Here is an 18,064-nt window from a genome sequence, read left to right as displayed (position 1 = left end):
TGCAACAAGTGAAAAATCCTCGAAACACATGTTTGAGACACTGTGTATGACTTGCAGACTGCTGGAAGAAACAAACAGCAAACCAAAGACACAGATCACCGTCACAACAACAGCACGTAACCACGGTGCTCCACACACCCGGGTTGTTGCCATAGCGACCAGTGAGCCCCCTGCACTGTACCGGGGTGAGTAATTAATGATTGGTGTAACGGAGGCTATGAAAACACATTTATGGAGCTGGATGGCTGAATAAAACGACACCAAAACTCTGCCTGCCTGCCAGCGCTGCGATCTATCTCGACAAAAGAACAATCAATTCTCCTGAACAAAAGCAAAAGCAGGAGAAAGACAGTGCAGAAGGGCTTTGTGTAATATCGAAAGTGTCTCACAGACACACACAGACACACACACACAGACACACACACACACACACACACACACACACACACACACTTCTGAAAAGAATACCAAACACGCCTGTAACTCATACCTTGGGCAGAGCTCTTTTGTCTGTTTCAGAGGCTTAAAGGATCATTCCAGTTTATTTTAACTGTGGTTATCGTTTCTATCGGTACCAAAGTCATTTCTGAGATCAAAGTCTGACCGGGCAAGAAATGTGAGCAGTCAGGCATAAGATTTGGCTAACCTGAGAGTTTTTTGCTTAAAATCTGTATGATCATCATGCTCGAGTCTCTTACCCAGTGGGTGATAAAATTATGCCAAATATGCACCCAAATGATCCTTTAAAACTTCTAGACACCAAGTCTTTTATCTAACTGTAGATTCTTCAAAGCTTTTGGGATGGTTGATTTGTAAATTGTCACCTTGTGTAAGCCACTTTAAAACTCACATCTGTACACCATTAAACTACTGCTGTCTCAAACAGAGCTCATTCATCGTCGTACATCCTATATTTAGCCATGACTCTGACCTTCCTGACATGACCTGATCTTTAGTGTCACGGGGTGGGGGGTCACAAGTTCTTTAAACATAGTTTGCACTGATTATATTATCACCACCAGTTTCATTGTATGTATGTTTGTCCAAAAAACAGCTACAGTTTTAAGGCTGCACGTCACCATGAATGAAAAAACACAGCGAAAACACAAGAGTGAAATTAGAACCTCCATTTCCTGACAAATGGATGGATTTCCTTACTTGTGTGTTTAAGTGCACAGTGATGGATTTCAGGCAGCAAAGGTAGTTTGTAAATGGCTCTACAGTATTGTGCTTTACACATACATCTGCACACCAGGAAGAAAAGGTAAGGTGGAAGAAAGCGAGGAGGAATAAGGCAATTTTCACAATCCTGCAATCCTGTGTCCTGCCCTGGGCCACACAATCTGCGCCACAGTGGAGGCCATTCAGAGCGTGACAGTTTCACTGCGGCGAGAACAGAGAACCCGAATGTCTGCCAGCCACATCCACAGAGCTGCAGACAACGGCGTGAAGGCTTACTGAGTGTACGGCTGCAGCTACAGTATCACAGCAGAAAATGGCTTTGGGTGATGAAAGAAACTGCTTGGGCGTTTGGATTTCTCAGTTTGGGATTTGTCCTGCATGAGAGTATGTGTGTAATCCACAGCGGAAAACAACATTAAGGAAACAGCCTCATGACAGACCACGGCCATTATACGAGAAGGCTGGATTTAGCCACTTGGTTTATAAGGTAGTTCCAACAGACTGAAATATGTTCTTACAGAAGGACGAAGCATCACTTGATGATAATTATATGACTTGACAGAATTAGAAAAGTTAAATAAAAAACGTATACTGGACCTTTATGCAGCCCCTCAGTTCTGCCTCTATCTGAAACAGGTCATTGTAGCACCTGTCTCTTTAAGACCCCTCTTCTGATGAGCTTGTACTGTATTGGTCAACTTTTGTTTACTTTTACATATGGCAAAGAAAAGCAGAAAATCCTCATATTTTATTATCTATTATTATTATTATTATTATCAAAATAGTTGCAGATTAATTTTCTGCTGATGGAGCAATCACTGAATCAGATAATGATCTCAGCTGTGGTTTGATCAAACCAGCTGTGGTTAGATTTCCACCACACCTATCGGCTATGTTGATGATTGTGTTGATGATTAAATGAAGCACCTCCATTCAACTCTTAAACCTTTTGAGGAACAACTTAGATAAGGTGTTGCAGATCTAAAATTTAACAAATTAATGAATTGGCGTCTGCGTCGTTTATTTCTCACCCTGGATTTAGCTAAAAGCTGATTTTGTTATAGTTGTGATGAAATTAGGTAAACTCGACCAAGAACCTGAACACAGCCCAGCAAGAGGTTTGTGTTAGCAAGCAATGAAGCAACAAAGAGAATTTGTCAGTAAGTCAACGAAAATGCAGAAAATAGTCTGTTAAGATAATAAAAGAATCCATACTTTCCCATATGAAATGCAGATGTTGCTTATCTTCTCACATACATTCACTACACGCAACCTCAGACAAACTTCAGCAGAGCAAAGAACAATTTGGGAGGGTATTCTTCTTCTACTGTATACATTTACAGAATCAGAGGAGAAACATTCAAAGCCAGTTTATCAGTTTACCCCATAAAAAACTTTTCTGCTGTGTCTGATTGTCTGTCTTCACGGTGTAAAACCTTCACTTTGCTGCAGTGTATGAAGTGTGTGTTCAGGCGGAGCAGAAGCACGAGTGTGATTTAGCCTTATTTTCAGCCTTCAAACACTCATGCTCATAACCTGCCACTGACGCTTTGCCTCTTCCTCTTTTCATTCCCATCCCTCGCCTTCCTTGTTCTGATGTTTTATGATTCCTAAGCCCGTCTGCTCCCCTCACAGATTTCAGAGTAATGGTGAGACAGCTCTATCAGAGTTGCCTAAATCTACTTGCCATCCCTACTCGGCTCTCATCCTCTCTCCTTCTATCTAAAACCTCCCTCCCCCTCTTTCCTCGCCTGCTTCACCTCCTCCACTCTCATCTAATCTCTTCCTCCCTCCCTCTCCACCTCCTAACGGAACGGCTGTCATGTAGCATTTTTCCCTTTTTTTTTTTTTTGTAGGCTCAGCGTCTTCTCCTCTTGACTTTTATTAACTACTGTCTGGAGGGAGGGAATGGGCCAGAAACTGTGTGTGTGTGTGTGTTCGTGTGTGTGTTCGTGTGTGTGTGTGTGTGTGTGTGTGTGTGTGTGTGTGTGCACCTGCTGGAGAGGAAGAGTGACAAAGACAAGCAGACTCCAGACTATCGAGATTGATAAAAAAAATACAGTGTGAAAAAACAGGCTGACGTAATGCTCTTTCAGTCACAGTTGAGAACAGACAAAGAAATTAGGTAAAGGTATGTGGTCACACTAACAATAGTCTAGGTGAATATTTGCTCCATCTCCAAGTTGAAGACCATACGGCTGAAAAACTCAAGAATGTGTTTCCTGTTTTGGTGTGATCTCTTGTCTGGCTCTGGTAGACTTGTAGGTGAAAGTTCACCTTTGTTGAAGGATAAGGTTTGTGATTTTCAGTTTTTCTTATTGCCAACAAATCTCATATACAGAGCCAAACTTGAACTGAAATGTCTGTTTTTTAAGTGTTGCTTAAGTTATGTTTTATCATGCCTTGCAGAAATATATGATAAAAATGACAATAAACAGATTTGATTTGCGTTGATTTCATTTGATACCTACTTCTAAGTATTGTGTGTGTATCAAAAGCCAGATATAAGCCACACTGCTGCACTGGGTGACATGTTCCTTAGCCCCAAAGTCAAGGGTTACCATAGTTTGTTTAGAAATGGCTCCAAAGAGTAAGAACAGCAATAACATTTTCAGTCCCAGGAAAGAATTTGGCAGATATGAACGTGGCTCCGTTTACAGAGCTTTGCTAGCTTGTTGTGCTACATATTGTATCACAACCTCTTGACTTTCTCAAAGAATTTCAGTACAAAGTCATGAGTAGTCTGCCGTACACAGGACTACTCTCCGGAGACTGAAAATGTGACCACTGTTATTACTCTTTGGAGCCGTTTCTAAACAAACCCAGTAACCTTTGCCTTTGGGGTGAAGGAACACGTCACACAGTGAAGCAGTGTGGCTCAGTGATGTGTTTTTAATAGTTTTTGGACAACAACAGAGGTCTACGGCACAGAGGAATACAATACATCAGGCTTTGGATACACACACAATATTTGGAAGTGGAGTTCATCGTTGGTTTCACTCTACATGAGATTTGTTGACGTTAACAAAAATATAGAAAATCCCCAACATCATCCTTTAAACTTTGCCCTCCAAAATTGCAAGGTGGGCCAATAGTGAAGTCTATAATGTGCAGCGTAGCTCTCATACACTGTTCATAGTCTACAATCAATCAATATCTATTTATCACCTACAACACAGAGGAGTGGATGCTAATGTGACCATACTCTACTACTACACCAAAAAATCATAGATGACCTTTTAAACAAACTACTTGATAAAAACATGGATTTTGGTGAATGTGTGTGAGAGGGAAAGAGAGAGGGGAAGACAGGCCAACAGAAAGAGAGAGGCTCCTATTTATAGCAGCTTCTTTTGAGACACAAAGCACACAGAGCAGTGATGGCCTCAGCTGCCTGAGGCAGAAAGGCGGCATTGTGAAACACGCCTGCACCTCCCTCTATGTGTGCGTGCATGTGTGTGTGTGTGTGTGTGTGTGTGTGTAAGCGTGTGTGCGCTCGAGCATGAGTGAGTCTGAGGGGGAGAGAGAGAGAGAACACGGAGAGTGAGGCAGTGGGAGAAGAGAAGCATTTCGAAGAGAATTAACAACTGATTCATTGTGGGTTAATTGACCCATTGTGAAAATGATTAAGTAGACCCAGTGTACATTTGGCCCTTACATCCTTGGCCGAAACTACTAGAGAGGACAGACAGAGAGCGAGTGGCTTGATTCAGATTCAATTTGTCTAAATTTAAAATGATAAAGAAGGGCATCAATGCAAAAATCTAATCTACATTTTTTTTATTGGTTTATTGAGTTACATTGAAGGATTCTTCTTCTGGAAGCTTCCCAGTTTGAGGCACATTACTATGAATAATGTCACTTTGACACAGTGGGGTTGCTTTGGGTCACTGCATTCACAGGTCAGGAAAAATGAGACCCTGAATGTCTTTTCTAGTACTTCCAACATTGTAGGGTGCTCAGTGTTGTCACTTGGATTAGGAAAAATCATCAGGCACACACACACACACACACACACACACACACACACACACACACACACACACACACACAAGCCCCAAACCTCTTGACGTATCTCTTTCTTTTTCCTTACCAGTTTCTGGAAGAGATCCCCCACTCTCTGGTGGTGGCTCCACTGCTGGACGCGGGGCAGAAGTCCGTCGTAGAACTCCTTGTGGACCTCATATAGCTCAGGCACTTTGAAGAAGATGGTTTCTATCTGGGCCACAGTGAGCACAGGCTGCGATGTTGTAGCTGCAGCCTTCAAAGGCTTCATGGGCTGAGAGGGACGAACAGTGGAGACAACAGGTGTGAAACATGCTTTGCAGTGCATCTCTGTGAGCACCTATTAGTAAATTACTAAAAAGGTTGGGCCCATTTTTACTGATACGAAATCTGATATGTATCTTTAAAGAAAGCTTGAGAACTATTAGCATATAATCTAATTAAGAGCATAACATTAGCAGCCAACATAGCTTAGCATACTGTCGGTTTATATCTTTCACTGAAAACAGCCGCCTGCGTCTGCTGGAAATTAGGTTGAAGAGAGCTGCAGGACTGAACCAAAACTGTAAAGTTAGTGGCTGTGAAATCAACACAATGAGTTCAAAGATGCTAATATGCTCCACAGAGCTGAGGGGAACTGCAGGCGAGTGATCATTCTCTCTGGGTTTCACATGAAGAGCGACACCTTTCACATTACGCTTAATCATTTATTCCACTGTTAGTATAAAAAATTGGATTAGGGTAGCTTTAAATTACATATAATTAAATAGCTTTAAACACAAAAAATTCTTGGGAAATTAAGGGAAATTTAATGTGCTATTATCCAGTAATTTCCACTTTAAGCCATAGTGGCTTAGAAAACACATGGTTTTGCTTTGAAAGATTGCTCATACAGCCCTGGGATATTGCATGGTAAAAACAGTATGGCAAACCCTGACAATTAGAGAAAGGCTGGCAACTTTCTATTTCCTTATGATCCTGTCGAACCATACAACTCAACCCTGGAACGTTTTATGTATCTTTCTTTGTTGCAATTAGTTTTTTATTTGGCTATTTATAACTTGTACATTGTCGTTTTTGTATTATCAAAGCCAGGAAAGGATCCATCTTATTAGCATGTTTTATTTTCATTTAGATACAGTAGATATATCCGTGGCACCAAATTTAACAAGTAAACAATGTATCATAACACAATGGCAGAAGTGCATGCGTGTGTGTGTGTGCGTGCATATGAGTTCTCACCAGAAGCAGTGCTTCCAGGTGGCTGAGGTATGTTTCCTCGCTGGCCAAAATCCCAGACAGGACCCACTTCCTCATCTCCAAACCTTTTTCCAGGTCACATTCAGTCTGCAACAAAAACACAGACATTCATTAATGAAGTTACATCAATATCAAATAAAGATGCATAAATAATAAATATATAAATAAATAAATTCAATCTTGTGCATGCCTGTTCTTTATTTTCACACTGTAAGGCATACAATTTGATTTTTTAAAAGTATATACAATATCAGCTGGTAAAAGGATCTCCAAGGTACACATGTACTTCCTAGAAATCCTCCCTGGTTAACTCCTCATTCCCTTCTGCCCAGTCAAAGGAGGAGTATGGACATGAAAGAAAACAGAGAGGCAGAGAAAGAGATTCCTCAGGCTGTCTTGTTTAACCACAAACTCTGAAATAACTCAAACAGGCAGGGTCTCCCATGGGACAAAGGTTGGCGTAAAAATATGTGTGTGTGAGACAATGCGCAAGTGCACACACACTGAGCTCAGGTTGGGACGTGGAAGCATCCTGTCCCTCAGGCTACGAGGAGGAGAGAAGAGAGAGAACAAGAATAGAAAGAGGTCAGGAAAGGAAGAGTAAAAGATATGACATGATGAAGAGGAGAACAAGAGGGTAGGACTACATTTTTGAGAGTGTAGTAGTAAGCAGCTACCCAAAAACAACAGCTACATGTTGTATGATGTATGTGAGATGAGAGAAACATGAGTGAGGGTCACGGTGAGAAGAGACTGGCCAAAGGAAGGAGAGAAAGAGGGACATAAAACAAAGAAAAGCTTTATAGATCTAGAAAATAGTGAAAAAATACTGGGATTCATTCTGTGCATTGGCAGTGTGAACAGAAGCCAGAAGATTCCTGAACCAAGAGCATCTAACAAATTGTTAAGCCTCCCTTGCCTGTATGGAAATTCTACAAACACATGCTAATGCTACCTTCTATGTTTATACAGCAATCATATGGGTTGTAGGTGTAAAAGAGAGACTAAATGAAGGTCAAGATCAAGTACACAAGGATGGCAAAGTGATCTAAGGAAAAGCACATTCAGGTCTGGTTGCTGTAACTTCAGCTGAATCAGCCTGCTGGACTTAAGCTACCTGGCTTCACAGACCTCAGTGACACAGAAAATATTGTGTGTGTATTTGTACAGGTACAGGGGGCCACAGGATAAAATCCATCTGGTAGACATGATAACAGCCAGACAATCTAAGTGTATTTTATTATTTTGGTGTATATTTGCCATATTCCTACAGTTATGCGTCAGATTTCAAATAAATGATTGGTTGAAGGTTTCATCTGTTTTTTTCCCAAATCAATTCATTGAACATTTAGCCTAAAGTGTAAGCATTACAGTTTCCCAGAGCCTAAGGTTACTTCATCAGATAGCCTGTTTTGCCCATATAAATGACTTAAACACTTAATAGATTATCAAAATTGTCCTTCTGTGTTGACTAATTAATTAATTGACTATTTATTTCAGCACAACTTCTGACTTTATCTGTTTCTATATGTCAAGCCACCTGTACAGTAATTCTACATATTATATCTACACATCAGAGCTCACGTGTGCATAAATATGCAAGCTAAAATGATGCACAGTATTCATGTTAGCTGCATTTCAACATGTGCTGCGAGCACTTGGATCTCTGTGGGTGTACATGCATTTATTTAAATGGAGGGGTAAATGGGTCTGAAAACCGTTTCCATGGCCACCGCATAAGCAGATGCTAACCTAGATCTCAGGGGACTGCTATAGCCCAGAAGATTATGAAATGATCCAGAATTATTATGGACTCCATTACCTAGGAGTCCATTATCAGCACAGTTACCGCAGGGCTAGACGTACTTTGGTTTGGCATGCATTTCTATTGATTAGTAAATCAGTTAGCCACAGAAAAACATCATTTAAAAAAGTGACAAAAACATCCAGCGCACAAGAAAGTTTGATTTAATTAACAGTAACTTGGATGCATGTATTGCAAACTGTTAAAAGCTGCAAGGCATTTATACAGTGCTGCTGTATAAATGTGGTTGCATTTCTATTTAAAATCAATAACCATTAATCCTTTATGGTGGCAGCTCTGTGCTGGTCTGACCAGTTTATGTAATGCAATGAATGACACAGGTGTCACCAGGATTTAAAGGCACTACAGTATGTTGCACTTTGCTCCAGTTTCTTAGCATCTTAGCCTTTAACACACTTGTATGTACTTGTGTAAAAGCTTTGAATGAGACAAAGTTGATTCATTAAGTTTGTAGAAATCATGATTGATTATATGCACTCTCTTCATTATTGGACTTTTTTTCTTGACTTCAAAAGTTTGTTTCTACTGTAAATATACATTACCTTCTCTCTTCCCTTATGTCTTTCAGTCTCTCTTTCTTTGTGTCTCTTTCTTAAGTGAAGGGTAAAGGAAATGATTGTGACAGACATGTATTATGCATCATGCAGAGCTGTCTGGGGATCTGAGCTGTATCAGCGTCTCTTGAAAAAGCTCTAATTGGTTATTATGTATAGATTCTAAGACAACCAAAAGTGGGAAAGTCTTCTCTTTGTGAATAAAAAAGTTTGAAGTAGAAGGTATTAAAAAGTAAATTGGTAATATAACTGTGATATAGGATTGTCCTTAAATGCATTAAATTGCATTGTAGTGGATTTGAATCTGTCTGTCTCCACTGAGGTAAAAGGGAAAGCCTGGGGCAGGAATTGAGCCCCCTGAACGTTTGTGAATGAATGAAAAATGAATGTAAAGCCTTGCTGAGCTACAAGTATCCACATACCCAGAACATGCCTGCTGGTAAGAGAACATGGGAAACACCAGAGTCCATCTGATGCATCATGAACATTCAAAGAAAAATCACAAGCAGGGAACTTGAAACATCCAACCACGTGTTACTGAACTAGTAGAGGGCAGACGGGATCCTTAAAGTGTTTGTTCATCGTTACAGACCCCAGACGCCTCCCCTAGGATGTACCCACATCTCCAGACATATCATCTTTTATTCATCGCCCTGGCAGCTAATGAGCCCATCTCTGGGTTCAGACTGAAGGGGTGTCTGCTTTACATGTTTGGTCATCATAAAGTAAAAATAAAACACATTTGCCTTGCTTGGGGTATATTTGGGTTTGTGTCTATGTTTTTGTGAACGGCATGTGCAACAAAAGCTAATATTTTCCTATTAAACTCACACTTAAACCAATCCTCCTCCTGCTCACACACACTGCTTAGCGGCGGTTCTACCTAACGTAATTTAGGAATTCTGATTTGCTTATGCACGGATAATGTTCATGGGAGATGCATGAGAATCAATACAAACAGTGTTTATTTGACAAGCGCGTAGATGTAGCTCAGGAGGCACAGATAGAAGCAGGGCAGCAGCAATTGTAATGACATTATTCTCCATTTCTGTCTCTCGTTCCCTTTTGGAGTGCAGGAGACTGTCAGCTCATATAAACACTCAAGAGGGAAGGAAAGAAGTGAACGGCAATGCGTGGCCTGTTCCACACTTTATTAACCCTTTTCAATTTTCATTTTTCACATCCTAATATGTTTAGCATCCTGTTCTGCCATCCCTCGCTTTTCTGAAATGCCTAATGAGATTGCTTCCTATCTCCACGTGTCTGCTGTGTAATGGAGACGTCTCAGAATTATCCTATGCTGCGGGAGGAAGACATGCAGAATTACTTCTCTTTACTCAAAATGCACTTCAGCAAGACGTGACAGACACTGACAGAGTTGGTGTTTGTAGTGGTTTTCTAGATAATGATGTGAGCGATGCCACATTACGCTGGGACTATAACTGCAAGAAAACGAGTCGTGTTCATTACAGATGTGATGCATTATAACAAGGGGAGATTTTAATCTTTCCAAGCCTCCTAATCCACTCAAGTTGGCCATCTAGAGATTTAGTCCTGAGCAGGAGAAGAAGTGATCTCTCCCTCAGGTCCTGGCCTCAGGGTGTTATGTCAGATAAGATAAGAGAATGAAGAAATTAGTTTTTATCATACAGTATACAGTGAGGAGAAGAACAAAGGTTTATGAATTAAGAGGAAATCTGGCCAATTTGGTAAAGGAACTGATCATCAACTGCAAGGACCCTGGTTTGAATCCAGTTAAAGACTGTTTATTGCATGTCATTCCCAATCTCTCTATCTCTCTACTGCATTTCCTGTCATCTTCCTCTGTCCAAGAAAGTTTACAGGAATTTCGTTTGTCTTGGTTGAGCAAACTTTGTATGGAAAAAGAATCCAATAAAAATAAGCTGTAATTGTCCTTGACTGACCTACAAGTACGTACCAAGATATGACGCGGTATTTGTGAAAGATGTCATCAGTGTTTTTGGCAAAACAACTGAAAATGTTTAGAAATAGCCCTCATGCGTCAGCAGACTTCTGATCAGTGACCCCCGTCTTTTCCCTCTGCAGTGCAGCCAACAGTCCGATTATAAGTGAACGAGAGACACTGTGGAAAATTAAATCAGCAGTATTTGCTGATGGTGATGACTCATCATAATGACATCATAAAACCATCAGCTCCTGCCGAGCCAATCAGAGCCTGTCTGGGCTGTGACTCATCAATTAGAGAAGCAGACTGGGATGTTGTTTGAAGAAGGACTGGCCAAGGGCAAATCAAGGACGATGGTAACTCTATTTTCATGACAGTTATTGAAAGCATGTCTTGCTGCTCATAGGATTTGTTGATGGATATTTGTTGTATGGCTGCATAATATATTTAACTAACGATTTGGCACTGCCGCTGCCAACCCTAAACACACATTTAACAAACACACACCCATAGCTTCAGGTTTGCTCAGGGATTCTGACACTAAACATGAAAGTTTACACAGCAAATCCTCTTCAATCTCTTTTATGCATGAAAATCAAGCATATGTGTGCTTCAGAGGAGGCAACCTCAAGCAGCCGTGAAGGGTGTGTGTGTGTGTGTGTGTGTGTGTGTGTGTGTGCATATGTGTAAGTGTATAAATGTAGAGGTCCAAGCTTGCAGGTCAAAGGTTGGATGCAGACGGGGGACTCATCATTTATTGGAAGAATCAAGCCATCAATCAGATTGACAGACACACATCTCGCTGGCTCAGACAGTGAGCAAAGAATGAGGGGGGCGTCGTTGCTGATATTGCTTCATGACCACTGATGCGATTACTTCCTCCAAGGGCACACTGGAGAGGGGCAGTATTAGCCTATTACTTTCTCCCACGATACCCCTCTATCCTAATGGAACATTTGGCCCTGGAATGTTCATCTGCTAACAACAAATCCTCACTATGATGACGAGACCTCCTAAAATACAAATAAATATGAATTGTAGAAAAGAGATGAAAAAAAGAAAGGCAGCTTAAAATAGATTGCGTTATTTGTTCATCTTTGCTGTCTCCGGGCTTGTGTACGTGCTTGTGTGCGCACGTGCATGTGTGTATCCTCTCCATGGTAACCTCTAAAGAGCACCAGACGTCATAGATCGCTGGGTTTTCTCTCCGCAGACAAGAAAGAAAGAGCAGAGGGTAAGAGGATGAATGTAGCAATGGGGTGATGGAGGTAATAGGTAATTCTGCCTAATACCATGGACGAGACAAAGCCAGTCTCTTAAGGGGGATGAGTTTCTTCACCGGATGATGGCTTTGGAGGTTATGAGACAGGAGATATTGTCCTTTACCAATCCTCTCAAATGGCAGATTTGATTTCTCATCAATTTACAGCTTTTTGATGAGGCGGGATTGCTCTGAGAATAGATTAGCCCACTTCCTGCTCTGTATTGAGGTCAAAGGAAGTATTGGCACCTATTGCCATAGAAGAGTGATTTCACCCATGTTTCTAGAATTGTAAATTCATATGGTGTTATGTTTGTATCTTACATTAGTGAAAAAAAGACAGTTAAGGGAAGTTTGATGAAGAGTTCGTGGTTTCACCACTGTATCATTATATATCTGTTCATACGAGCAGTAGGAGATTGTGAGGTGGTGTACTGACCGATTTGGAGGACTCCAAAGATCCAGAGGAGAGGGTGTCCCGACTGCTGCGGCTCTTGGAGCTGAGGTGCGGTGAAGATGACGGTGAGTCATCGATGTAAGGTAGGATGTCGTGGTGCCTCCGCTGTTCTTCTGCACGGTCTGCATCGTACCCATATGAGGGAGGGGTCCCGGTGAAATGACCATCTGTGATTGAAAAGAAGCAAACCTTGTGTCAGTATATTTTAGATTTTTCTATGTTTTTGAGGTTTATGTAAGAGAGTTTGTAGTGGAGAAAGAAAGCACATTCCAGTTTTTTTAAAAAGAAGTGGGAAAGTGTTATTTAGATGTCTAGTAATTATTTCAACTGCATTTCAGTTATTTCATTTCAGCACCACTTTTAATGCAGACATCTATCTAGACATCTTTACCTCCAAATGATCAACGTTGTGCTTCTAGTGAAGCTGTCAGCCCTGCATTTAGTATTAAGTCAAAGGCAAATGTTGCGAGATGCACTGCCACTTGGTGTTGCCAAACAATCTCATAACACCATAATTTAATATCTTTTGTAAAACATAACTTTAGTAAGCTTTAACCTGACCAAAATCCTTTTCATGTTACCTGTGCCTTTGTAATGCATGCTGGTGGAATTGTGTGTTACATTTGCTGATGGGCCTCATATTCACAGCAGGTTGTCATGTTTTGCAGAGTTAATTTCTAACACTAATTAATGCAGTTTCGGAAACTGGGGCACACAAAATTAGTTTCCCCTGCATCTTTGTTCATGCATTTATACAAAAACATAAAAGCTCGGGAGGAAGCACTTGAAATGGCCCAACTATAAACTGGGTCAAGGTTCAAATAATTTGAACACTGAGCACAGCATCTCAAGGGAAATTTCCTGCAATCTCCTTCTGAACTGCTTCCGCGGTGGGCGCTATCACTTTCTCTGTGGGAAATTAAGAGTTCAGCCACCACAACGTGATTTTGATGATTATGTGTGCTGCCCTTTACAAAAAGAGGTGGGAGAGACACAAAGAACAAGAAATAAAGGTCAGAGAGATGGATGCAAACAAACTACAATCTGGATGCCTTGTTTAATGATGTCACACTCAGCAAGGAAGCTCATGGTGTGACTTTTTGTGGTTCCACTTTAAATGCTTTGGAGTTCAAAAGGTTCAGCTTCCAGGAGGAGAGAGTACAGTCAGCAGTTCGGGGAATCTGGTGTGTAACAGCTGAGAGGAAGACATCATGCATCTCTGAGTGTCTAAGAAGACCTTTTGCTCATCTCCACCCACTTCTCTACATTCAACAGAGCTCTCAGAGAGCTGGCCAGGCCTCTTCTGTGCTGACTCACACTAATAACATGCCACAGCTCTTTCCAGAGAAAAACACAAACATGCACACACTGAATACTCTCCAGGTCACATAAATAATAAGCACTCTGTAGCTTTAAAACACATTTAAGTAGCATTTATAGTACTTATACCTTTCTTGTGCCTTTCATTGTGTTTTATGATTTTTTTCTAGCTTACACTCGCATATACACAGACATATGCTTTTCAAGTCACAGGTCATAAAGTGAAGGGGAAAAAAAGAGAGAATGAGACAGAAAGAACAATGCCAGTGTGTCCAGGGCTGATCTGACCTTCAGCCCACCCACCACTTGCTCCGTGTACTCGCTACTGCCTGTGGGCGAACGCTGCCCACTGCGACTGCTTTGACCAACGGCATCCTGCCAGGCAACATAGAGACTGTGTGAGTGTGTGTGTGTTTGTGTGCAAACAGCCTCTTCCCACAATGCCAAACCATGCAGCAAACCAAACTGAGTAGTGTACAACCGATTCTTCATTCACTTTTTAAAATCTCATATGCGCTGCTGCTGTTACTTTGCAAACCCTGCATTCTCATATATTTCATAACTCATGTGTTCCTTCTGTGGGTGTATCTTATAGTCTTGTACTGTAACTGTTGGACACATGATATTCATTGTATTTTTCTTTCTGTTATTTGCTGTATGCTCCCATAACTGGCAGTACACTGACCAGATTTCACTGTACTATCATTGAGGTAAAATGTATGTCATTATGTCGGTTTGAAATAAAATGTTTTTGCAGTTTGTTAACAACAAAAACTTCATATAATTCAGAAGAAGAAGAATATGCTGAGCTGATTCATTACTTGTCTAAAAATACAGGGTGTGGATGGGAAAAACACCAAGTGGGAACTGAATGAATACCATCCTGGCATGTTTCTGTTTTTCGGGCCGGGATTTTTTTTAGCTGTTTCTCTAGATCACTAAAATAACTCATTTTAATATTCCTACCACCTGGCTTTGGAAAAATGTTGTCACTAGAAACATACTGAGGGTGTGTGCATGCATATGTGTGTGTGTGTGTGTGTGTGTAGGGAAAGCTTTAAGTGTGCACACAGCCCTGAGGCCAACAATACTGAGTATCCAGACAACATGTTTTAGGCCGTAACCACCTCTTGGTTAAAAGGGGGCATAGTCAAAGACCTAAAACCATGAATAATAATGTGTTAACGGTAGATTAAAGCAGGAAACATGAAATGCCAAATGAATCACAGCAGCTCTGACTCTGACTAAACAGAAGGTCTTCTGGGGAATGTAGGCTATGTCTCTCTAGGGTACAAAAGCAACATTTTAAATAATTCCAGCCTATCTGCTTCTTACAAAGGCAATCCAGATGTTTTCTTTTAAAAATAAATAATGGACTCAAAATAATAAAGCTATTAATACATCAGATTGGTTAAGACCATTGCTATGTATTAGTATATTACTACCTGTAATGTATGTGCACTTTACAAGTCTGTTAATGGGTCACCGTAGCCTGTGGTGGTCAAACAGTAGGCTACAGTCTGTCCACGTCTGACCTCATCTCGGCCCAGACGCTGCTCCTAACCCTGCCCCGAGTCAGTCTCTCTCTCTCTCTCTCTCACGCTCTTTGTCTGGATGACCCGTGTATCTCATACATCTAACCGCCTCTGTCTTTATCTCTTCTCTTCTTTCTCGCCTTCTTGTTAACAGATCGCTTGTGTTTCCACAGATTCACAGCTGGCCTCTTCATCCTCATGCTGCTCACAGATGAGCATCTTCCTCTTCCTGCTTCACTTTCCCTCTCCTCTCTTGTCTCCTGTACAATTCCCCCTCAGGAAAAGAATAAACTGCAGATATGACAGAAAGGCTAATACAAATACCTGGAGAGCAGCATAGGCACATACAGAAACCCCCCCCCCCGAAAAGAAAAAAATGTACGACCATTGATTTCCTCCTGAAGCTATTGGAAAAACGAAACAACCAAACTCTGATTCAAACCACAGACAAAAAACCCCACACAAACATACATGCGCACACACATTCCTGTAAAAATGTTTATATGGAAACAGTGTATGGGAGGGGAACAGGTCTTTTTCCTGCTGCAGGTGGAAATTGCAATCATGCTGGGAATAGCTGGTGCGCCGCTGCCATGGCAACACATGGGTCTTTCCATAACAGTATCACAAGCAGGGCAGGGCAGGGTAGGGGTATCAGGGTATCTGGGTGTCATGTGACACTGGTCTGTTGATGGGACGTCCTGTATAATATAAGACATAGGCTTCAAATACTACACATGGGAGCTGTTTGCAACTTCTTCTGTATGTTGCACATGATGCATCACTCAGATATGTTTTGGAGCCAGACATATCTGGACAAGAATGGATTGTTCATCTGGGTGTGTTGTTTTTATTTGTATAACACTCAAGCCTGATGAGACTGAAACTGGATAACTCCTCCCTCCCTTCGTTCCTTCTTCCTCCCTTCCTCCCTCCTTCCTTTCCTGTATATGTATATGAGGTGTCAAAAGAAGTGCAGTACAGTATCTTTCCCATATTGGAATAGACACTTGACAGTATCAAACTAACTATAGTATTGAAAAATATGTAACTATACCCTGAAGGAGACCTGTGAAAAAGATCTTCTATGATGTGTGTTCATCACCCTATTAGTTGTCTTTAGCATACAGTCTGTATACAGTAAGTGTTACTATGATAAGAGGTCATTTTAATAGGGCGCTCAACCCACTCTTTTTCACCCTCTCAGTGTCTTTGTCTAATGCTAGTCAAGTTTATTCTCTCTCAAGTCTCGTACCTCTCTAATAAGATTGATTTGGACTATCTTTTCTTTTTCTTGCTCTCAGCTCAGATACAAAGTCTCGACACACAGCATTGTTGCAGCACAAAAATGCAATAGCTTGACTGAGCTAACTATCTATTTGCTTCACTCTTGCTAACACATATGAGAAATTAAAAGGCTTGTCTGAGTTAAATTGAGATAAAGAGCGCTGTGGCCTACAGACAAAGGAAACAATTGTTGCCTGAAGCCCTTCAGTGCTCTGTGTGGCGCCGGAGGAAAGAAGAGAGAGAGAGAGAAAGAGAGAAAGAGAGAGAGAGAGAGGGGAGGAAACAAACCACTGTTAGGACAGAAATAATCATGAAGACTACTACAATAAGAAAGGAAAAGATAAATAACAATAAAGAGCGACAGGACAGAGACAATGCGACAGACTGAGAGCCATGAAATTGTAGAGACAGAAGGAGTGACTCTCCAAGGGGGCATAAGATATCCTGGATGGTAAGAGCTGTCTCTCCATCCCCCCATCTCTCTTTCCACTCAGCCCGGCCGTCATAAATTTGCCCTGGCTGCTGACGCCTTTATTAGCCTGTCATCCTAACACTGCCTATATAACCCCACCTCTGGCTCTTTCTCTTCTAAAACACACACACACACACACACACACACACACACACACACACACACACACACACTTACAAATACATTCACACTTACCTTACTCAGTCTTACTTACTTATCCCTCAGCCTCATAGGGTCCTAATGTTACATTACAACATTACAGCCCTCTTTCTTAAGGTATTTGTTGACAGGAGAATGTAATCAGAGATCGAATAGTGTGTTTTAATCTGACTGATGCAGCCTACAGTGGGCCAGTACGGCTAAGCTTATTGAATAGGCCAGGTCTGGATTCTGGAGATAAATAAGATGTAGTCTACATGTGTATGTAAGCTCTGGCAATTTAATATCTGAATTATGCTGTAATTTTCATTTCTGTCCCTCTAAAATGGTGTCAAATACATATGCAGTACTGTACTGTAAACTATGATGGAAGAGAGGAGAAGAGGGAGAGAGGGCACCCTTTCCCTTGAGTTTCTCCATCGCATGAATATCCAATTTAGAGACAATTTAGCACAGAGGAGAGGGGGGCTGGTAGACGAGTGATAGTGGAAAGCTGTGGAAATTAAAGTGAAGCCTTAGCTACAGCATCGCTGGGGGGGACAGACATGCCGTCAAATGAACTTGAACACAGCGTTTCTGTGGTAATCCTCCCGCGACAGCACAGGCACTTGACAGCAGTTAATTTGATAAATGTCGGTATCTTGTCATTAGGGGCAGACATAGTGCCATAAATTGCATGGGTGGTATCTATTCTTAAAGTCCAGAATATCTGCAATTTAGGCATGACAATCTTTCAGCTATACTCAGAAAACAGCTTTCATTTGAGGTCACACAGTGGCCACTTTGCATCCCTCATAGAAACCACAGAACGACTACATTG

The 18,064-nt window shown here is 41.3% G+C and overlaps 1 protein-coding gene across 7 annotated transcripts in view; it reads right to left on the bottom strand.

The window, feature by feature from the left end:
* bcr (BCR activator of RhoGEF and GTPase) overlaps positions 1–18,064 on the bottom strand; it is an 85,596-nt gene that overhangs the window by 23,376 nt on the left and 44,156 nt on the right. For all 7 annotated transcript variants that reach the window (XM_053339643.1, XM_053339642.1, XM_053339646.1 and 4 more), the window contains 3 exons: positions 12,454–12,638; positions 6,430–6,534; positions 5,276–5,461 (listed from right to left, as the gene is read on the bottom strand). In XM_053339643.1, coding sequence (XP_053195618.1) covers positions 5,276–5,461; positions 6,430–6,534; positions 12,454–12,638 — 476 coding nt within the window. The remainder of the gene's footprint in view (positions 1–5,275; positions 5,462–6,429; positions 6,535–12,453; positions 12,639–18,064) is intronic.

Source organism: Scomber japonicus, chromosome 19 (assembly GCF_027409825.1).
Source record: "Scomber japonicus isolate fScoJap1 chromosome 19, fScoJap1.pri, whole genome shotgun sequence".
In the NCBI taxonomy this organism is placed as follows: Eukaryota; Metazoa; Chordata; class Actinopteri; order Scombriformes; family Scombridae; genus Scomber; species Scomber japonicus.
Note: the sequence above shows the minus strand (reverse complement) of the source record. Positions and strands in the feature narration are given on the sequence as shown.